At 44.4% G+C, this 22,903-nt stretch overlaps 2 protein-coding genes across 5 annotated transcripts in view; both read right to left on the reverse strand.

Moving 5' to 3' along the window:
- Lypd1 (LY6/PLAUR domain containing 1) overlaps positions 1-14,071 on the reverse strand; it is a 48,128-nt gene extending 34,057 nt beyond the window's left edge. The window contains exons 1-3 of one of the 2 annotated variants that reach the window (XM_075987770.1): positions 12,981-13,195; positions 12,812-12,841; positions 11,336-11,473 (exon numbers count right to left, since the gene is read on the reverse strand). In XM_075987770.1, the coding sequence (XP_075843885.1) occupies positions 11,336-11,473; positions 12,812-12,841; positions 12,981-13,050 (238 nt within the window). In that variant the 5' untranslated portion in view covers positions 13,051-13,195. Of the gene's footprint in view, positions 1-11,335; positions 11,474-12,811; positions 12,842-12,980; positions 13,196-13,970 lie in introns of those variants that run through there. The other variant, XM_075987769.1, reaches the window with a different exon arrangement.
- A 483-nt stretch (positions 14,072-14,554) lies between these two features.
- Positions 14,555-22,903, reverse strand: part of Nckap5 (NCK associated protein 5) — a 791,944-nt gene continuing 783,595 nt past the window's right edge. For 2 of the 3 annotated variants that reach the window (XM_075987771.1, XM_075987772.1), the window contains one exon: positions 14,556-15,932. In XM_075987771.1, the coding sequence (XP_075843886.1) occupies positions 15,654-15,932 (279 nt within the window). In that variant the 3' untranslated portion in view covers positions 14,556-15,653. Of the gene's footprint in view, positions 15,933-22,903 lie in introns of all 3 variants that reach the window. The other variant, XM_075987773.1, reaches the window with a different exon arrangement.

Here is a 22,903-nt window from a genome sequence, read left to right on the forward strand (position 1 = left end):
TGTCCATGTCCAGTGAGAAATGAAACGCATTGGACCAAGCATCACAACTTCCTTAAAATAATACACCTCTTTATCACTTTCACATGGGGATCAGGCTCAGGGCTGGCGAAGTCATAAACCTTCTGAAATCAATGGCTTGAGCCATCACCACTTGATTCTAACACATCCTCTTTTTTTCTTCAAAGAAGGCAATTTATTACAAACTTTCAATGGCTTCACCTTATCTTCAGCACTAAATTTGGTCCAGGTCCTGCTTGGCTTTATAGTGTTGGCTGCAACCAGAGGGTTAGAAGCAATTTATTAATAACAGAACATGCATGGCCTGAAGCTCTGGCTCAGGAAAATGGCTTATGAATTACAGTGTCATCGCAACCCAAAGTTTACCTCATCTAGAAAGAATTAATGACACATACCAGATTTTTTTGGCTTGTCCCCAGGCTCACTCATTCCAGATTTTTGTTGTTGCTTGCTTGTTTTAGGAACTATCTCCTAAAGATCTCCCAGGCTGGTCTCAAATTTATTAAGGAGTCAAGGATGTCCTTGAGCTTCTGAAACTTCAGCCTGTGCTACCTGGAAACTGGGATTACACGCCTTGCAGGTTTATTTGGTTCAGGGCTTGAACCCAGATTTTTATTCATGCTAACCAAGCCTCCTGCCAATTTACCTCTCCAGTGCTCAACCCAGATTGGAGGCTCCTAGTTATGGGTGTGGCTTCCTGGGGATTAGCAAGGGAAGTGATTGTATCACCATCTAACAGCAATTCCTCTCCCTTTCATCTGAAACAAAGTCACAGCTACAGTGGAAACTACAGGGCAGGAAAGAACAAGGTTTCATCTTCCAGAGTAGCAATGGCATTTTTCCCCTCCAAGGGGTAAGCAGGCTGGCCTGGGAAGCTATAATCAGAGATTTGGCTTGGGGACTGGCAGCGGCACATTTGTCTGGTTGCCTCGGCTGAAATCTTGGCCCCAGGATTCTCCGTTCATGTGTTCTTCCTTCCATTCGTCTCAAGGGAGGAAAGCGATGTTTTAAGATGTTCCAGCCAGGCCAAAGAGCAGCGTCTCAAGGTCACAGTAACTCATCTGTTCAACAGAAGCAGTGGGCCAGACAGGCTAATGTCCTGCGGTCTTGGAAAGTTCTGACTCTGGAGGGTTCTGGCTTAAGGGTGATGTCATAAGACCTTATCCCGTACAAGGGCTTCAGAAATCAATAACCACCCGCTTATGTCCCTGAGGATTCTTGTTTTAGCCTAAAGGAATTCAATATCTTCTCAAGAGAAAGCAGATGACTATCTAATAGCTGGATAGCCCAGTGATTAGCAGAGAGCCCATGCTTAAGGCCCAGGAGTTCTTCCCACGGCTCACTGGACAGGTTTGGTGCAAGTTTTGCCTTAGTTCAGCAAATTGCTTTATCGGCCAGTGGGGTTTTAAAGCTTACTAGGTCCTCCATGTTCTACCACACTGTTTTCTGGATGTCTCTAGATTCCTCATCTAGATACCTCTCCACATACATACACTTGTAAGATTGGAAAATGTGCCATCAGGAATTAGCCACAGAAACAGTAAACATTCACCGTCACAAAAAAATCATCTGGTCACAAAAGGCCAGGACTCTTTAATTCCACTTACATATAATGTCCAGAGTAGACAATTGCATATGACGGGAAATGAATTAATGGTACCCAGGGGATGAAGGAGAGGGAAAAAATGGAGGCTGGTAATAGGTATAAAACCTTGTCAATTACTAAAATCTCCCAAACTCTAAAGTTGAAAACAGTAAGCTTTATGGTATGTGAATTATGTACTAATAAGTTTGTTCTTCAGAGGTTGGTGAGAAAGGGGGGTGGGCACTTGCCACCGAGTCTGATGGCTTGAGTTCGAGCCCCAGAATGGGAGAAGGAGAGCGGTAACTCTCACAAGTTGCCTCATAGCTAACATACAGTTAGAGAACAGGATTGTTTACAGTTGCTATTAAAACTATAAAAGGAGACTCTTGAGCTAGCTCAAGGTGTAAAGTGCTTGCCACACAAACTTGAGGATTTGACTTCTGATCCCTAGCACCCACGGTAAAAGAGAGGCCGAGTACTGGGTACCTGTAATTCTAGCACCGAGTATGTGGCACAGGAGTAGCCCTAGAGCTCACTAGCCAGTCATCTTCGAAGAATTTGTGAACGCCATGTTTGGTGAGACATCCTGTCTTGAATAGAGAGCAAGGGAGAAAGACACCCAGTGCCATACCTCTGGTCTCCACATACATACATACATACATACACACACACACACACACACACACACACACACACACCACACAAATTCACGTACACATGAACATAATCAAATAACAAATAAATAAAAAGCAACAGGGAGAAAAGAAAGGAAAAAGCAAACCAGAGAATGTTAGCAGAGTTATTGGAATGCCCTGGAAGGAGGAAGAGAATTCATTTCCCCAACTCAGTACAGGCTTAAGCAAGTTACCTACCTAACCTCTTTGGGTATAGGATTTCACCATATCCTGTCATTGTGAGCCGTGGAGACTAATAACTGGGACACCATTGTCAGGAATTACACGCTTAATTCAATTCAAGTACCCTCAGCAGGAAAAGAAGGCTAAACTAAGACCCCTGGGCCATTCTTTGGACAGGGACATGGATAGTGCCTGAACAAGGCCAGGGAGCCTCAGACATGGGACACGGCCTCGTTTTAGATTCTACTTAATTCATTTAATTTTGAGACAGAATTTAACACAGCTGAGGCTGGCCTGCAACTCTCTATGTAGCTGAGGATGATTTTGGCCTTCTGATCTCCCTATGTTCACCACCTAAGAGCCGGAACTACAGATGTGCACCCTCACACTGATTTTATGTGGTACTGGGGATGTAATCCAAAGCCTTGTATGTGCAAAAAAGTACTGTGCCAGCTGAACTCCATCTCCAGCCCATTTTTCAAGACCTGCTCAGTTATGATGGCTCTGTTAACACAGGCCTCCTTCTCCCACTGTCTCGCTGAAGAATGCAGGCAGCCTGTTTTTACCTTTTGCAGGAAGGAAGCTCTGTTCCTTGCCCACACTTCTCAAACGTGAAAAGTCTTGGGCATGACACTCTCTCCGTTAATGGAACCAAGGTCCTTTTCATCAGGTAAACACTGGTCAGATTTAAATGTCAATGTGCCACAATTTAGAATCACCCGGGAGGAGACTCACCACTGAGGAATTTTGTTAGTCAGTTTGTCTGTGGTTGACGGTCTTGACGGAGACAGGAAAAGCTACCCTGGATCGTGTGTGGCATCACACTCTGGGCTGAGCAGGAGCCTGAGCCTACAGGCAGCATTGCTGTCTGTTTGCGACTATGGGTGTAACCTGCTGAGCTGAGTCTCTGCCTCGATGTCCTCCCAGTGACGGGCCAGGACCTGGAACTCTAAGCTGGGTGAACCAGTCCTCTCCAAGTCCAGTCGTATTTGGTCAGGGCCATTTATCCCAGCTACAAAAGCTAAACTACAAGCACAGAAGAGTTAGGGATTGTTCACTCTTGCATACCGGACTAAGAAACCTTGGCCTGGCTCGGGAATTAGAACCTAAGTCCGTCATTTTTTTTCTCTTTTAATTAAGGAAAGAATGGAGCTAGTAAATGAAGGAGGGATACACAGTCCAGGAGGATGCAGATTTGGGCTTGTGGGGGGAATACATAAGGGAAGCCAAGATCCCTTTCACACTTCAAAGGAAGCGGTGTGTTTTGTTTTCATACTTCATCTCCTCTCCTCTTGGGAAAAGAAGCCCAGCTTTGAAGGCTCTCTGTTTAAACTCATTAGGAAAACCATCAATGAAGGAAGCTTTCATGCGACTGTAGTGGGAGGAATTAGCGTGATGGGGAGAGCTGGATCAATCTTCACGCCTTTCATCTGCTAAGATGGGAGGTCAGCTCGGGCTGCCTGTTCAGCTGGAAACTTAACATAAACAAATGCTCCGCTTACTGGAGAGTCCAAGGGACCAAAGACCTGTGAGATTCTCCCGCAAATCCTCCCCAGAAGCCAGCTCTACCTACTGCATTATCAAGATGGATGGATTTGAGAGTGCAGTGATCAAACTGAATGGCAAAACGTCTTACCCCAAAGAGAAAGTGTTTTATTTAGCATCCCAGAAGGAAAAGAGGCAGGATGTCAATGTTCACAACACAGAATCCCTTCCTTTATTCTTCCTAACTTTACTAAGACTGGTATTAGTATATGTGAATATCCATGTGTTAATACCTGTTTTGGTTTTGATATTGGAATCCCCCGTGTGTGTGTGTGTGTGTGTGTGTGAAGCCATATAACATCCCCAACTGTTGTTCTTCAGACTATTTTATATCTTGAGTCTCTCACTGGCCTGGGTGCCTTGCAAAGTATAGGCTAGACTGTCCAGCGAGCCCCAGGGTGTCCACATCAGAACTGACACCATGCTTACCAGAAATGGTTCCATTTTTGGTTTGGTTTTGTTGGTTGTTTTAATCATGGAATCTCAGAGTTGAACTCAGATCCTCATGTTTATGTGGCAGGAAGATTGCCAACTGCACCATCATCCTAGCCTTGGAGTCATTTTTATTTTAACATTTTCCTTTCGATTAAATAAGTTTCCTTGGTTAATGTTAAACTATGGTGATTAAACATATTTTATTGTATTTCCTTATCTTGTAGTGGAGGAACTAAGAGTTTGGTCTTCCACCACGTGGGCTCCAGGGACTAAATCCGGGTAACCAGGCTTGGGAGCAAATGTCTTTAAACCTGAGCTGTCTCTCTGCTCCTAGGGTAAATTTTAAATGTTTTGCCCTCAAGTTAATTTGTATTCTCTATGATCCATCTAACTGATTCAAACTGAAGTTACGGGTAAGAAAAGAGAACTGCCAGTGGTTTTCTAAAAGAAGATCTTAGGGACCCCTGAGGAAGACGGAAAAAGATGGGATGGGTGAGGAAGGGCTCAGCCGGAAGAGGGGCTACTGAATAGGACTACTGACTATGCAAATGTTGAAAGGAGAGAACCGATTGCTCGGATCTCCACAGGAACACTGTGGCACAGTCTCTCTCTCTCTCTCTCTCTCTCTCTCTCTCTCTCTCTCACACACACACACACACACACACACACAAAACCCCAGTGATAACAAGATGTAAGGTAGAAACAAGCAGATCCCGGAAGGTTAAATGACAGCTTGCTTAGCCTATTTATTGAAGTACCAGGCAAATGAGAGACCCCATTTCAAACAAAAACTAGAAGCTGCCTAAGGAACTACACCCAAGGGTGTTTTCTAGCCTTCACACAAGAGCCGTACATACATGTACTTACAGAAACATATGAGCATAGGCGCATGTATTCACACGCACACAAACAAGAATTAAAACTTATGTATAGCTAAGAAACATAGGACATGATAAAAAATATAAGTACACATACATATGTCATTCTGTGTGTGTTTGGGTGCATATGTATCATTTTGTGCGTGTATGTGTGTGTGTGGTGCAGTCATGCAGATGCATGCGTGTGTGAATGTATGTGGTTCTATGTGTTTGCGTGCATATGAATGGAAGTCGGGAAAGGCCCTTGGGTGTCCTCTATTTAATTTTCTGCCTTATTTCCTAGCAACAGCGTCTCTTACTGAATCTGGATGTAGTATTTTCAGGGAAGCTGGTTTGTAACTGAGCTCCTGCATCTGTCTAAACTCTTTAGTGCTACATGCATTGTGACCTCATCAGGTTTTTTTTGTTTCTCTGTTTTGAGACCAGGATTTACTATATAGCCCTGGCTATCCTGGAACTTACTATATAGACCATGCTGGTCCACAACTCAGACACTCACCCGAGTTGTGCTGGAATTTAAGACATGCACCACAATGTCCTGATTTTTACATGGCTGTAGGGATCTGAACTCAAATTCTGATGCTTAAAGGGAGAGTGTTCTTATCCACCGAGTCATCTCCCCAGTACCGTCTTGCGCATGCCTTAAAAAAGAGAATCCATAGACAACTGTACTGAGACATGTGAAATTGACGAGCCGACAAAACCACAAGGACAAACGAGAACTCGCTTTTGAAACTTGGTAAAATTAAGCACAGTCAGACTTGAGAAAACTTTGGTTTTCTCTTCACCAGGAGCAGGGGTCCATCCATCCCTTTTTTGGTATCCCCTCATTTAGCTCGTGAGAAAATAAGACATGAGATGACCCGAGCCAAAGCCTGGAGCCATCCTTGTCTAACTTAAGGAGCAACTAACTAATCCAAAAGGAAAACGTCCATTCTTTCTCCGGCCATAATGGAGATGCAAGATGGCATGTAAATCAGTAACTCTTGTATTGCAAAACAGACAAATAGATTAATGCGAATTGCAAGGCTGGGTGAGGAGATCGATCAGGTTACCGATTCAGACCATGAACTTTCTCTCAATATACTGCATTTAACTTTTAAATAAGGTTTAGGAGAACCTGTAACACTTTGCTTACTGACAGAGCTATATTTTAGGAAGGGCAGAAATTGGCTAGTCTATAAAAATTAAATTATGCCCCTTTCACGGTATCTAGTCAAGAGGAAAAACTCTAATTACAAGATTGCACTGTCAAACAAATGCAAATTTGTATTCTTTATATCCTGGTTTAAAAATTCATACTGGGAGGTTGGGGGGAGGCTCCTCTTCTGAAATGAAAATCAATATTTGAAATATTTTTATGGAATGCAATGATAAATAAGCAAAATAAATGTGATTCTCAAGGACGCTGCTTAGAAACACCAGCCCATGAAGAGCAGAGCTGGTGGAGGAGTCATTATTCATACAAACATTTAACCATCAATTAAGAAGGACAAGGAAACCTCTTCCCCACAGCCCAGACTTTACTATTCCAGAAATGAAACCAAACAGCATCAAGAAATAGCCTGAGATCCCAATAGGAGCACCTCTCTAAAGAACAGCCAAACTGTAATTTTAAGTATACCTCCGTGGAAATTAAATTTACCTTCTTCATAATTTCTAAGAGCTGGGTTTGCAGACTACAGCCAAGAAGACCAACCGAAGACCTGGTCCCATCATATTGCTGGTAATGGGGCCTGGAGCAGGCAGGGAAACTGTCTTTCTTTATTGCCTAATATCAGGGTATGTTAGTTCATTAAGGTTTCTTAGTCTGTTTAAAGCCTTGGCATTTCTATAGCTATTGAAAAATGCCAGCCCACTCGATACTCAAAAGTTTGAAACCCTTTCTTCTTGACTTTCTGATTCTTTCAGTGTTCACTTTGTGGTCTGTCTGCTTGGCCCACCAGATGAAATTAACAGTCTTAAAAACAACAATAAAACAAACAAACCAGCCAATCATCTCAGTCCTTACCATCTTGCTGGAGCTATCTTCCTGGGTGTATGTAATGATACATTTCCCTCTGTCAGACGCTGGCAGGTGACATTGTAGCAAATGCGTTTAGCCAGGGAAGCTCATGTCAAGAGCCACATAGTGTCAGCGCCCGGTGGACTAGGACCAGACATATAACTTTGTAAAGTTCTTCCTCTGTTTCTTTATAACATAGAAAAGGTAGTCCAGATCAGTTGCTCAATGTGGAGCATGTCAGGGTCTCTAGAAGAGCTTAGACCACAGAGGTACAGAATGAGCGTCTTCAGGGGGCAGTCAAGTGACATTCAACAGAACTCCAGGAAGACACCTATGTGCTCTTAAGTTAGAAACACTGGGCCTTTCCAGCTCTGGTGCACCAAGAGTTTCAGCACCAATTCAGACTTTGATTCTTAATGGGACCACTTAACAAGTACTGTTTGCTTTCTGGGATAAAGGGTGTGAAGTTGACTAAGCAATGGAATCTCAGGCGAGCTGGCTGAATCATAGGAAGTCAGTCATTACGAAGAGAGTGAGTTCACATTATGAAGAGTCTCACATTTCATGAGACACCACAGGCTCGTGCTAAGGGAAGAGCCAGATACCCGGTGCATGCAATGAAAGTTAACTCACGCTGCCATGATTTTATTATATTGCGATCACTTAGCAACCAAAGTTGCTCTCCATCCTTGTTGGTAAAAAAAAATCGAAGTGACTGGTCTATAACAATTACATGAAATTTAATATGGAGTGCCTTCAAGATATCAGTCTGAAGATAATGCTTCCTGTTGAGGAAATAAATAAAAAGTAAACAAACACTACCAACGGAAATAGTAACCACATTTGTCAGGCTTCCATCAAATGCCTTGAATTCATTTATACCTAGTATCCTAACCTACAATGGTTAGTATCAACGTGGCAGAATCTAGAATCATTTAGCAGACAGGGCCTCTGGGTATGGCTGCGGGGAGTATCTGTACTGGGCAGAGTCACCTTAGTCGTGAGCATCCCTGCCTGCATCCCTGACTGCGTTCCTGGATTGTAATAAAGGAGGATAGTGAACACTAGAGCACTGGCAAGTGTTGCTCTGTTCTTGAGTGTGCGTGGCATGGCCAGTTCCCTCCAGCTCCTGCTACTGTGACAGTGGCTGACTGGACTGTGCCTTGAACTACCAGTTAAAAATAAGCTCCTCCCTCGAGTCACTTTTGCCAGCCTAAGCTGTTACCGCAACAGGAAACAGACGAGCAAACACTAAGATATTCCCCATAACCGGTTTCCCCATTGGATTCATTAATTGCTTGTTTTTTTCAGACATCAAGATTGAGGCTGCAGCTGTGAACACTTGAGTTTAGTAAGAGTGCTTGCCGCATAGGCATTCAGACCTGAATTCAGATCCCAACACCCACATCAAATAAATAAATAAAAAATAAAAAGAGCTAGGTATGGCCATGGTATGCTGACAATCCCAGTGCTATGGGGAACCGAGGCAAGAGGATCTCTGAGGCTTGATGGCTGCCAGACTAGCTCTCCAGTGAGTGACCTTGTCCTAAGGGGAAAAGTGGAACAAGATAGAGGTGGATGTCCTCCTGGCTCCCACTTGCCCCTTCACGAGTGTATACACTCTTGTATAGGTACATGTGTTGTGCATATACACACACAACACATGCATATGCCACACACACACTGAGAAACACACATACACTCTCTTGAGCTTCATTTTTTTTCACATTGAGACCTATGTCCTGTACCCTGTGGTCACTGACATCTTGTCTGGAGACAAGAAGCAACTTGACTGTGTCACTTGAAAACAACCGGCCTAACCCAGGGACTTCCTTCAGGACCAACTGGAAACTTTCTGTGGGCAATACAGAAGTTATGAGGTGCATTCTACTTTTCTATAATATGGTCTTCAGGAGAGGATGAAGCAAGATGAAAAACAGCACCTAAAAAGGGAGTGTGTGATTGCCATCTTGGGGGTATATATAGAAGTCCCCTTCTGAGAATGCTTCAGAGTGACAACTGCTTTTCTCAATCACATTCCAGCGCGTGAAGCACAAGCCCTGGTAAGCAGTGGCCTTGAGGATCCCGAGAGAGTTCTTCAGGCCTGCCACTACCTCCTCCTATCATGTCTGCCTCAAACCTATTTCATGGCAGAGGACTGCAGATATTTGAAAAGCAACAAATGTTAGACTCAGGTAAAATACAGTGCAAAGAATATCACTCATAAAAAATAATTCACATCCATCTTAGCTGCAGAATCATCATTAATTTTTGTGTTGTCGTACTGTTTTTAATAGCAGGAATACCAGATTCTGAAGTCATGCTCGCTGGTTTGGGGAGAGAATACATAATTCTTGAGAGCAAGTGTATCTTAGGCTTTTCTCACAAGAGCAATCTTGGTACAAAGGACCCACACTGGATCCAATAATGTATTACAAAAGACAGCCTATAAAGCCATACACAAAGGGTTTAGGGAGGTGGCTCAGCAGAGAAAGTGCTTGCCACGCAAGTCTGAGAACTAGAGTTCAGATCCCAAGCGCACTTGTAAATAAAGGTCAGCCGGGCAAATGAGATGCCTGCTTGAAACCCCAGCTCTAGCAGCCAGAGAACTAGCGGTCTGGTTAGAATTGGTGAGTTCTGGGTTCAAGTAAAAGATTCCGCCTCAATATATAAAATGAAGCATGATCAAGGAAGGCATGGATATCAACCTCTTGTCGCCACCCACGCAGAGAAGTATCTACATAGGCATGAACACCACATACACATAGCATACCAAAAAAAGTGTGGATGTACACCTACATATACTAATGTACCAACAAACGTGAATGTGAATGTACATACATATGATTACCACACATACATAGACATGCGAAAAAACAACACCCCCATACCACAGCCCAGTCTTATGGAGAGTTGGTAAATCAGCTCTCCAAGGAACTAAGACTTAACAAGATACCTTCAAACCCTACCCATGAGGAAACTGCTGTGCCAAGGTGCTGTCTTCAATGCTAACATCTGAGCATTGTTTTGCCAGAGGGTTAGGTGAATCAATTATTCTAATTATTCTAATGGAGCCCTGTGGGCACCTTGTTGGACTAAAAAGAAAAAAGGCTCACTCAATGGAACCCATCCCAAGGTGGCATTTCCCTCCTTTTCAACTGTCTTTAAATGGAGAAGTCTCTTTTTGACCTTGGGATCAAAACGATAGCTTCATTTATTTTCTTAACATTCTGGTTCCATCTTGGGGTGAGCTTTTAATTCTAGCTCTGGGGTGGGTCGGATTCCACCTCTCAAAAGACATATTAGCTAGAGTGATGTCTGTCCCAAATAACTCCCTTCTTCAGCTTCACAACATCCAGGAAATTTGCTCTGATAGCCAATAGCTAAGATGCTGGGGGTGGGGGTGATCTTCCTGGGGAAGATCTTGGCAATTTGTGCCTGGAATTTGATGCATTGGTTCTAAAATTAAATAAAGATCCTATAGTGTTGTTCAAAGAAATATGGTGTGCCGCTATGACAAAACACATTTTTCAAATTCTGACCTCTGGGAACTTCGAGTAGCTTCATATTTCAGGCTGACATCGCTCACAGGCTACTGTCTAGCTGCTGGAGCTGAAACCAGCTCTCAATGTATTTTGTTTTTTACCATCCTGATCAGCTTTTTAGGCCAGGAAGGAAAAAGGAGAAAAAGAGAGAGAGAGAGAGAGAGAGAGAGAGAGAGAGAGAGAGAGAGATAGAGAGAGAGAGAGATACTGATTTACAATGACTTTCCCCCTGGAGTCCCTTGGGGAGAAGCCTTGGTAATTAACTCTAATGAGGTTAAAGTAACTTCCAACTCTTCGTTTTTTTTCAGAACCAAACTGTATAAAGTAAATCTGTGCTAATCAGTGTGTGTATGTGTGGTGTCTGTGGTGTGTGTGCGTGTGCACAAGCTCATGAACACATATATGTTAGTCAGTGTCTTTTCCCAGTCCTAGATGGCGCTTGGAGGGGGAAGAGCAGTTCAGCTTACCAGCACTTTGCTCCATCACTTCTTTCTGACACATGTCTTGAACGTTCACGGTGCAATTTACGATGAACTCAGGGGACGAGCAGTCGTTGTTCAGCTGGAATTCTTCACACTGGTAGCACTGAATTTGCAGCGCCAACCCTGTGGGACAGATGAAATGGGGCTCAGAAGCACTAGTTAAGATCTGGCTTGCAGACAGCACACCCTGGCTGGCCAGTATCACCGCGTACAGCCCCAGACAAGGGCTTTTGGCTTCTGCATCCGGATCTTCAGCAGGGCAGGCAGTGCCTGAAGCCAGCAGGGGGCGGCGGCACAGGTTTCTCAGGGTCTAGTATGATAAAGCCCTGTCAGAGACCCTAAATTCCGTCTCTAGGCACAAACAGCTCCTGTAACACCCCCCTCAAGCCTTTCTGCAAGTTGTTGCAAAGGGAAGGGTGAGAGTTCAAACCCTAAATCAAAGTAGCCGAGTACAAACTTCATCTCCTTTCTGAGCCTAATTGCTAATTGGTTACAAATTGGTTAATTACTATTTTGGCACCATTCATAATTGCATTCGCTGACGCCTTTTCGGGCTTATTTATTTAATCTTAGAAGTCAACATTCATAGGCTGGGGCTCTGAGGCTTCCTAGCGACCACCCTGAAACCTGGAAGGATACCAAGTGTCCCTGAGCCCTCTTAGTCTTTCAATTCAGAGTCTCTTCCTGTGACCAGAGTGGGGCAGCTGCTGAGGGTGGAAGAGTATGTGCTGTGTGTGCGTGTGTTGTATGTATGTGTGTGTGCGTGCGCCCTCCCCGGGACCGCTACACTACAGCTGTTTTAGACTTGACCTCTCCACCCTCGCCCCCCTAAAAAAACATGCCTGTTGGGGGAAAAAATAACCCAACTCTGATCGCTTAGAGTCCATAATCAGGGACTAGGTCTAGCCTTATCATATCTTCCCGATTGTTCTCCTTGGATCTGAGAGCTTCTCTTTGGACTCCATGCCCAGCGCTCACAGTGTGTTCCCTTCTTAGCACCCCACAGATCGTAAGCCAAGCACAGATAACTCAAACTGGGATAGCTGTCCCCCGCCCCCAGCCTCAAGTTGTCCGGTGTGTCGCTCACCTGTACGCGTTGCCGCTCCCTTGGGTGGTCACAAACACTTGGTAACTTGAGATGGTAGGAGGTTTGTCGCCCCTTTTCCCCGCTCGCCGGGCTCGAAGACCCTCCCCACTCCCAAATCTGCATCCCCGACTGTGCACCCCAAGCAGCTGCAGCTGAGAGTCGCGCCAATCTGCCGCTCTCCTGCAGCGCGGGACTTGGAGAGAGTCCCAGTCTGGCGCCTCTGGGTCTCAGTTTCCAGCACCAAACTCCCGCTGGGTAGCCCCAGCGCAGGAGCGCGGACCCCAGCTGGGCGCACTGGGGGTTCGAGCAGGGACAGGCGGCGAGATGGCATGAGCGCGTGTCTGGCCAGGCTGCTGCCCACTCCATCTTCTTACCTGGAAGCCAGAACAATCCGCAAAAAGTTGCTGCGATGCCGAGAACCCACATCCTCCCGGATCGGCAGGGCCGGGAGCGGGCAGGAGCATCAGAGACCGCGACAGCAGCAGAGGCGACAGCAGCGGAGGCTGTCCGGGCCGCAGCGACTGTAGCTGCCGAGGTTTGCGCTGCTGCTGCTGCTGCCCAGGCGACGGCTGCCACCGAGAGGAGCCGCAGGTGTCGCCCGCGGCGCCCGCATCGCCCGCGCCCCGGGCTCCCAGAGACTGGTCCCTGGCACCTCAGGTTCCCGCTCCCCGGGGTGGAGTGCAGCGCCTCTGGAGGAGTTGGCTGCTGAGGCTTGAAGAACTACTGGCGATCCGGAGCACCCGAAAAAGTCTCGCCTCTTCTACCCCCACCCCTCCCACTCTGGGTACCACGTGACGGCTGCTGAGTTGTGGTGGGGGTGGAGGGCGGGGAAGGCTGGGAATGTCTCTCTGCTGTCCCCACCCCCTTCTACCACCCTTTTAGCCTACCTCCTCCAGTTCCTTGGAAAAGAGCGCCTGCAGGGCTCAGTAGCAGTCCTTTTCAGGGGTTAAGAATACAGGGGTGACTAGGGCGCAGCAGGTGCTGCCAGGCCAGGACCTGTCCTGTGAGAACTCGAGAACGAAGTACTAAGCTGGGGGTCTCCGCACACTGGGATACCCTTCCCTTCCAGGTGCTCTCTTCCCTCCCAGGGGTGCTAAGTAGTACACCCCCCAAACACACACATACTGGATGACTGGTATAGGATGAAGGGGCATTTCCGTGCACCTGGAAAAGTTGCACGGTCGCTAGTTCCCTGGGGTGTCCGGTGCAGCTGCGCCTCTTTTTGGGAAAAACCCACATCGCAGGTCACCCTGGTCTTTTGGCACAATGCCTGGGAGTTACAATGGTGACCCTACCGCAGGTGGCTCACTTGGCCAGACTATCCTCTGGAGGATGCCCTGGTCGCCTATCCCCCCCCCCCCAAAAAAAGCTATCCTGGGGAGTGGACACCGGAATCTGTGCGTTGTTCTTTTACTCGCCGAAGCCAACAGCTGTGATTATACACTCCTTATAGGGCTCTGCATGCCTAGGCTTTGGTCATCCGCTGCCTCCCTCCTACACCACCCTCCTTTCTGACAATTCCAGGCGACCCACCTTGCATATTCCCGGGACACCACGGTGCTATTTTTCCTTCCTGGCGGAGCTTTGCAGAAGACTGTGCTCTGCAAAGAGCTGGCGACCAAGCTCTTGGTGCCCCCGCCCCCAACCCCGCGCGTTTCCATCCCCCACCCCGGATTTGGGAGCCTCAGTGGAAACCCGTGGCTAAGCGTCACCTCTCTTCTGTGGAGCCTCCCAAGGGGAAGTGCTCTGAGGCTGGGCTCTGGTCATTTATTTTCCTACCCTGCTAGCAGAGCAGGTCTGGAAGGGGCATAAATGACTTTCTTGTAATTTCTCTGCAGAGATCGGGTCCATAGCTGCCTCGGGCTCATTCTCCCCATCCATCCCCACCCCTTTCCTTACATTTCTAGCTGGTTAACTCCTTGGGGAGACAGAGATGCTGTGACCATTACTTGCTTGTCTGCAGTGTGGATCCTAACAATTGTTCGAATTACTATTACAGGAGCAAAAGGACCAGTTTATTTATTCCTTCAGGGAACCTATCCACAGAGCAAGCTCGGGACGCGATTAAGATAATCATTGAACCAATCGCTCCTTGAATAAAGTTCTTTTCTGCTCTTAGAGGGTGGGAGAGGACTTTTATTCAGAAATAAAATGAAACAAAAGGATTTTTAAGGTCTGAAAGACAAAGATGCTTTACACAATTTGAATTTAAGATAACGAAATTCAAATACTACAAATTGCACACATAAAATAACACTGGTCATACAATACTCTATAAAGATACAAGTGTGCTAAGGCAACCGCACAAATCCTAAACATAGCTCTACTTTGCCTGGGCTGCAGGCTTCTGTACAGAAGGAATTATAAATAGTTCACGTCTAGAAAAAATACACATAACCTTTAAAATAGAATTTATCCTCACATATGAACAGTCTTTAATAGAAAAGGATATTAAAAAGTAAGAAATGTTCATAGCACCAACCATTCATTTTTTTATAAAGTGAATATGACAAATAGAGTACCCAGATTTTAATAAAAAAAAAGCAGGGAGATAAAAAAAATCAACAAACACTCAGAGTTGTAGAGAACTACAGTGGAGAGGATGGAGAGGATGGGGTGAAGCCTGCTGAGATTCGCTCCATTCTGCATTAGCAGAAGCACTGCAGACGCCACCCATGTCATTGCTACTTAAGTCTTTCCAGTGACGACTTGGACATTGGACCACCATTCAGATTTTCGGGGGCAGTGATGACCTCAATCCTCTGGCTTTTCTGCAGGCCCCACGTTTAGATCGACACAGTGTATATGCAAATAATTTGAAGACCCGGGTGATTAACTTCACAAAATCCTTAGTTGGAGTTTTTTTTAAAAAATATATTATCAACTTCTAAAACTTAATACATCATTTCAAGAGCATGGCGCCAACACTTTTTATTGCTATCTTTCTCCACCTACAAATATAATTTCTCTTTCCCCCAAATTTACAGCTTTTATACAAATACTCAAAAAAAAGTGCAAACGTTGAGAATTTTCTATCATATTTTGCTTTTAATCCTCAGGAAACACAGTAAGTAGCGGCGATCTCTATCAGTCCACTAGGGGAGTAAACTCTGGTGCGTCGGCTGCTTTCATCTCCTCTGGAGTTAGTGCTCCCCATATCCCGTCCATGCTGCTTTCCTAGTGCACAGAGCCCAGGGATCACTGATGGGTGCTCCCCTATGCATCATGGGAAGCCTGACTTGCGCAAGAAGAGAAGCTGTCATACAGAGAGTCACTCAGAGACTCCACGTTGTCCATGCCAGGCCTCGCAGAGTTACTCAATGACACATCTATCTTTTTGCCTTTCTCTTCCTTTTGTCCTTTAACCTTGCTTGGAGACTTCTCTGGTTCTAATAAAATCACAGTATTGCTGTTAAATTTATTGAACGACTCCAGGGAAATTTCAGATAATCTATTCTCAGGATCTTCCTTTGTTTCTTCGACTTGTTTCAGCTCCTGCAATAAAAAGGAGGAAAATATTAGAAACATAATTCTTTGGAAAAAATCAATTTATCCTATCTGATATTCAATTATTGTCTGAATAAAGTACAGTTTAAAGGGGGTAGAGGGAACCTACAAGTCCTTAACAATCTTTCAGTGTAATTAAATGCAATAATAAAGCTAATTTTAGGGATAAATCAAGACTTTAATCATTTTACTGAGATAAATAGATCTCAATTTGCAAACCAGTTAAGTGCCACTTAATTCATTTTAAATGGATCCATTTGAAATTTGCTCAGGTAAAGTGTCATATTTTTCTTTATCAAAGGTTCAAAGCCCTCTGTTTTCTTAATAAATATTCCTTGCACTTTTTCTAAAAGGGATACAGATTGAGTTTCAGCCAGAAGTTACAGTCATTGGGGGGGGGGCATAAAATCCCTTAAATTGCCATAAAATTTAAGAACATATTAAGCTTGTTAAGAATATTGTCATGTTTGAATTTTGTCCCTTGTAGGCACCTAAGATATTTGAAGGAGTGTGCCGAGTCGTTGACTGAAGATTCCAGAATGGCTAGAGCCATAAAAACCAAGAAACAGGTCTACCCCTTCCAGAAGATTCTAGCCATACCTATTCCCAGGTATTTACGAGATGTTCTTAATACTCCCAAGGACTTCATAAAATACTGCAGTTATACTAGGCAATCTTTGTAGGTTCTCTTGTAAGCATGAGTGTGTTCAGGGTGGGGTGAGGACAAAGGGAGGCAGGGACACCAGAAGCAGCGAGAAGGGTGCAAGTGGTGAAGTCTCTAAAGCACTGTCCATCAACTTTTCTGCTTTGAGGCAAGAATCCCATCAACCACAAGGAAAAGCTGCAAAGGGGAGTTTAATATATGATAGCATTTTTATTAAAATATATGATGTCTCGAACAGAGACACTTAACAGATTCTTTTAGCCTTTTCATGGCTACAAGGTAAACATTTCTTTTTGCTTTAGCTTTTTGTCCCATATATTACTTTACAAGTTTTATTTCATTTTAGTTGATATATAATAATCTTACTTATACCCAGCACACAGTGTATTTTTCACACTTGTATAGGATGTGTGATAAATAGTCCAATCATGGTGTCTTGGGCTGGGGAGATGGCCAACTTAGTGTATTAGATCCTTGCAAGCATAAGGACCTGCATTTGATCCTCAGAACCAACCTAAAAGAAATGGATGTGGGGGCACACACTAGTAATCTAAGTGGAAGCAGAGAAAGGACACTCTCCGAGCTCCATAGTCAGCCAGCCCAGCCTACTTGGTGAGTCCCAGGCCAGTGAGAGCCTGTGTTTAGAAAAAAACATACCCCAAATCAAAAGCAATCCAAACAAGGACAGTGCCAGAGGAACGACTTCAGGTATTACATGCACAAAGGTGTGCCTGTACACACAGGAACACCACACACACACACACACACACACACACACACACACACACCACACACACACACACACACACACACACACACACACACCATACTTAGTATGTCCATCAACTCAAACTTTAGTCACTGTAGCAAGAAGTCAAAACCCTTTTCAATAGCTATTTGGAAACACACAATATTGCTAACAAAACTCACTTTTCTAGGAACACAAGATCAGAAACAAGGCTTAGCCTGATGGTCACTTGGATGTGGCTTCCCTGCACAGCAGAGAGAGAGAATTCTGAAGTCAGTTTGGCTAAATATGGGGCTTTTATTCTTTCTGTTCGTTGGACCTATCTCCTTACATGAAAAATAAAAGGACACAAATATCATGATTTTTTTTAAAAAAATTTAACCAAATCTTCCATTTCAATGATTTGCCAAACCATTTTGTTTTTTTTTTTATTTTTTTATTTTTTTTTTATTTATTTATTTTTTATTTTTTTTTATTTATTTATTAAGGATTGCTGCCTCCTCCCCGCAACCGCCTCCCATTTCCCTCCCCCTCCCCCGATCAAGTCACCCTCCCTAATCTGCTCGAAGAGCAATCAGGGTTCCCTGACCTGTGGGAAGCCCAAGGACCGCCCACCTCTATCCAGGTCTCCTAAGGTGAGCATCCAAACTGCCTAGGCTCCCCCAAAGCCAGTACGTGCAGTAGGATCAAAAACCCTCTGCGATTGTTCTTGAGTTCTCAGTATTCCTCATTGTCCTCTATATTCAGCCAGTCCGGATTTATCCCATCCTTTTTCAGACCCAGGCCAGCTGGCCTTGGTGAGTTCCCGATAGAACATCCCCATTGTCTCAGTGTGTGGGTGCACCCCTTGCGGTCCTGAGTTCCTTGGTTCCTTGCTCGTGCTCCGTCTCCTTCTGCTCCTGGTTTGGACCTTGAGATTTCTGTCCCATGCTCCTCTGTCTCTGTCTCCTTTCATCGCCTGATGAAGGTTAATATTTATGAGGATGCCTATGTGTTTGTCTTTGGGTTCACCTTCTTACTTAGCTTCTCTAGGAACATGCATTATAAGCCCAATGTCCTTTAGTTATGGCTAGAAACCAAATATGAGTGAGTACATCCCATGTTCCTCTTTTTGGGTCTGGCTTACCTCACTCAGGATAGTGTTTTCTATTTCCATCCATTTGTATGCAAAATTCAAGAAGTCCTTGTTTTTTACTGCTGAGTAATACTCTAATATGTATATATTCCATACTTTCTTCATCCATTCTTCCGTTGAAGGGCATCTAGGTTGTTTCCAGGTTCTGGCTATTACAAACAATGCTGCCATGAACATAGTTGAGCATATACTTTTGTTGTATGATAGGGCCTCTCTTGGGTATATTCCCAAGAGTGGTATTGCTGGATCCAGGGGTAGGTTGATTCCGAATTTCCTGAGAAACCGAAACACTGCTTTCCAGAGTGGTTGCACAAGTTTGCATTCCCACCAGCAATGGGTGAGTGTCCCCCTTTCTCCACAACCTCTCCAGCAAAGGCTATCATTGGTGTTTTTTATTTTAGCCATTCTGACAGGTGTAAGATGGTATCTTAAAGTTGTCTTGATTTGCATTTCCCTGATCGCTAGGGAAGTTGAGCATGACCTTAAGTGTCTTTTGGCCATTTGAAGTTCTTCTGTTGAGAATTCTCTGTTCAACTCCGTACCCCATTTTATAATTGGATTGATTAGCCTTTTAAGGGCATCATTGAATAAATGGGACCTCCTGAGGCTGAGAAGCTTCTGTAAAGCAAAGGACACTGTCACTAAGACAAAAAGGCAACCCACTTACTGGGAGAAGATTTTCACCAACCCCGCAACTGACAAAGGTCTGATCTCCAAAATATATAAAGAAATCAAGAAACTAGACCGTAAAATGCCAAACCATTTTGAATACATGCAGTTCTTTCTACCATCCAGCCTACACCCCATACAGTTATACTAGACTTACACATGCCACGAGGAAACTGATGGAGGCTGACAAATTCAGTCAAGACCTGTAGACTCTAAGTGTCCAACAGGAAAAGAAAAGAGAGATGTAAGTGGATGCCTTTAGTGTTCCAAGGGCCAGTGCTTGGGGTTTCTCTGTAATGGAGAGCGGGGTCATTCATGGGAAGATCTGGGCATCTGCCTTGAATTGTGCTTATTAATGACTCAGTGTACTGAAGTATTATTTGTAGAACAGGTTTTCAATCTTAAATGGTTGCCTGGAAACCATGGTGAGGAGCTGATCCACAGGCAATGATTCCATATTCAGGAAGAACTCAAGCAAGTGCTTTTTCATGTTCTGCCAAGTCTTAAGCCTTTGATCCCTGCCCCCTACATTACATGGCACCATATTAGCAATGGGCGGAGAGTAGGAAATGGCTTGGAGAGTGGATGTTTGCCTCCATCACCAAATGTGAGGATACATTTCCGTTTAGGTGGATAAGGAGCCTGCAGTGCAGTTCCTCATCACCCGGATGTGTGTGTTACTCTTTCTCAAGAACCACAAGCATTTTCCTCGCCTCTATCTACCTGGTCTATGTGGCTCTTTACCAGGAAAGCTCGTGCCTGGCAGACGGAAGGTTTGGATGCTAGGGCTACATGGTGAAGGGGGTTAATCAGAGGCCCTAGAGGGAGACAATCCGAGCGTCTGTGTCAGCTAGACCACCTCCCTGACTGTGAGTGCCATGACCGTCCATGCCTCTTCAGATGTGAGTGGTGGCAGGCGGACATTATACATGCGCTGAGGAAAATCTAGAAACACGGCACCTTACAGCTCTAGACACATAGCCCTGCTTTATGTGCATCGTCTTCAGTGGCACAGTCGTTGGTAAATGCTGCTGTGAACACGTGATCACCCGTCTGTGAATAACCCTAAGGAAACTCATTAGGGCAACACACACACAGACATGCGCGTGCGCACACACATACACACCATACACATATATACACCACACCACATACACACCATACCACACACACACACATACACACACACATACACATTCCACCCACCACACCACATACACACCACACACACCACATACACACCTCACCATACCTATACACACCACACGCATACACACCACACACTATACCACATACACATTCCACACACCGCATACAGCATACACACACCACATATACCATATATACACCACACCACACACATATATACCACATATACATCACACACCCCACATACATGACACACACGCTGCACACATGCACATGGCACGCACACACTATAACATACTACACACACACAATCAGTCCATGACAATGGTTCTCAGAGTTCACGTTCCAGACTAGCAGCAACCACTGGAATACAAAGGAGCCTGTTGGAAATGCAATTTCATGGTGTTCACCCAGACCCACTAGATGGGGAATCTGGGGCTGTGCCACCTGTTCTAAACAAGCTCACAGTGTGATTCTGACACATGCTCAATATGCAATATATACACGTACTGGCTAGTTTTATGTCAATTTGACACAGCTAAAGCCACCAGAGAGGAGGGAGACTCAATTAAGAAAATGCCTCCGTAAGGTCAGGCAGTAGGCAAGCCTGAAGACATTTTCTTAATTAGTAATTGATGCTGGAGGTCCCAGTCCATTGTGGGTGGTGCCATCCCTGGGTTGGTGGTCTTGGGATCTGTAAGAAAGCAGGCTTATCAAGTCACAAGGAGCAAGCCAGTAAACAGCAGTCCTTCATGGGCTCTGCATCAGCTCCTGCCTCCAGCTTCCAGCCCCGTGTGAGTTCATGGCTTCCTTCAATGAAGAGCAGTGATATGGAAGTGTAAGCTGTAAACCCTTTCCTCACCAGCTGGATTTGATCCTGGTGTTTTATCACAGCAGTAGTAACTCTGACTGAGACAATACAAATATAAAAGCTTTACAATAAAGAAAGTGGGAGCTGGAGAGATGGCTCAGTCATTAAAGGCTGGACGCACAAGCAAAAATAACAGAGTGGAAAGAAGAAACAAGCTATGTATGTATGTATGTATAAAGAAGAAACAAGCTATGTATGTATGTATGTATGTATGTATGTATGTATAAAGAAGAAACAAGCTATGTATGTATGTATGTATGTATGTATGTATGTATGCATGCAAGCATGCATGTGTCTATCTATCATCTATCTCTAGAATCTACCTAAATCGTGTGTCTATCAACTGGCTGGCTGGCTGGCTCTGGCCATACTGGTTACGGAAAGAATGTCAGCTATAAGGAAACCATGCCTTCTCATTGTGGAGGGGATGGAATGTGAGTTCACATTGTTTCTTAACTGCACACCATTGGTACAGGTGACAATAGGGGCCACTCTTCACCTGGCCTCACACCGGGAGCCCCAGGATAGAGTGAAGACAGTGGTTCAGGAGCACAGGCTGTGTCTAACATCAGAAACACAGGTCCGGAAGTTTTTATTTAGAAGGTCAAAAATCTAGGTACTGTTTGCAATAATTAAAAGTACCATGACTTTTAACCACTTGCTCATAAGAAAACAATTAAAAAGAACAGAGGCGGAAACAAGCAAGAACTCCACATGCATATCCGCGTGCACAACTGCATGCGGTATCTGCTTTACCTGAGCTTATGGATCAGGCATCATGCTATGTACTTTCCTATTCATCTATTTTCCTAGTCTATGTTTTATTGGTGCATATTCAAGGCACACAGTGATGGGTTTGCATGAAGACATTTTCACGCGGATGTACCTTTTCCTCTGACCATGGCCACCCCCGCCCTCCTTTTTCTCCCCTCTCCGACTCTTTCCACTCTGTCCTCCAGTCTTATTTCTGGTGTAATCTGTAGCGTCTCTTGTATAGGAAGATCAAATCATTTACAAGTAGAATAATTTATATCTTCTTTTCTCATTCAAGTCCTTTTATTTCCTTTTCTTGTCTTACTGTTCTAGCTAAAGGCTTTAAGCATTGTATTGAATAAGTGTAGACAGAGCGGGTGCCTTTGTCTTAGTCCAGATTTTATAGGAAAGTTTAGCTTTTTCCTTATTTACAACTACATGTCGAGGGTCAGTAGCATTTACTTATTATTTAAGATATATTTTAATTATGTTGTGTGTGTGCATGCATGCATGTGCTTGTGTGCAGGTACCCACAGAGGCCAGAAGAAGGTGTCTGATCCTCTGGAGCTGAAGTTACAGACAGTTGTGAGACACTTAATGTGGGTGTCAGGAATTGAACTCAGCAGTAAGAACCCTTAGCCACGTAGCCATCTCTCTAACCCCCCAATCTATCTTTTCTACTGTTTATTTTATGAATTGGGCATGTCACAGTTTGGTGTGTATATGATTAGGATTATTTTATTCTTTTGATCAATCATATTTTAACCAATGTTAAGTGATATTCTTAATCCCTGTTAATTAAGTAATTAGTCAGCTAGTAATGTGGCTACATCCACCTTTTTCTATTTTCATTGCTTAGGATGCCTTTTTCTATCCTTTAATTCTATGTCTGTATTGATTTTTGCCAGTGAGGTGTGTTTACTGAAGGTAACAAATACATGGATTCTGTTTTAGTCCTAACTCCTAGTCC

This window comes from Microtus pennsylvanicus, chromosome 10 (genome assembly GCF_037038515.1).
Source record: "Microtus pennsylvanicus isolate mMicPen1 chromosome 10, mMicPen1.hap1, whole genome shotgun sequence".
Classification (NCBI taxonomy): Eukaryota; Metazoa; Chordata; class Mammalia; order Rodentia; family Cricetidae; genus Microtus; species Microtus pennsylvanicus.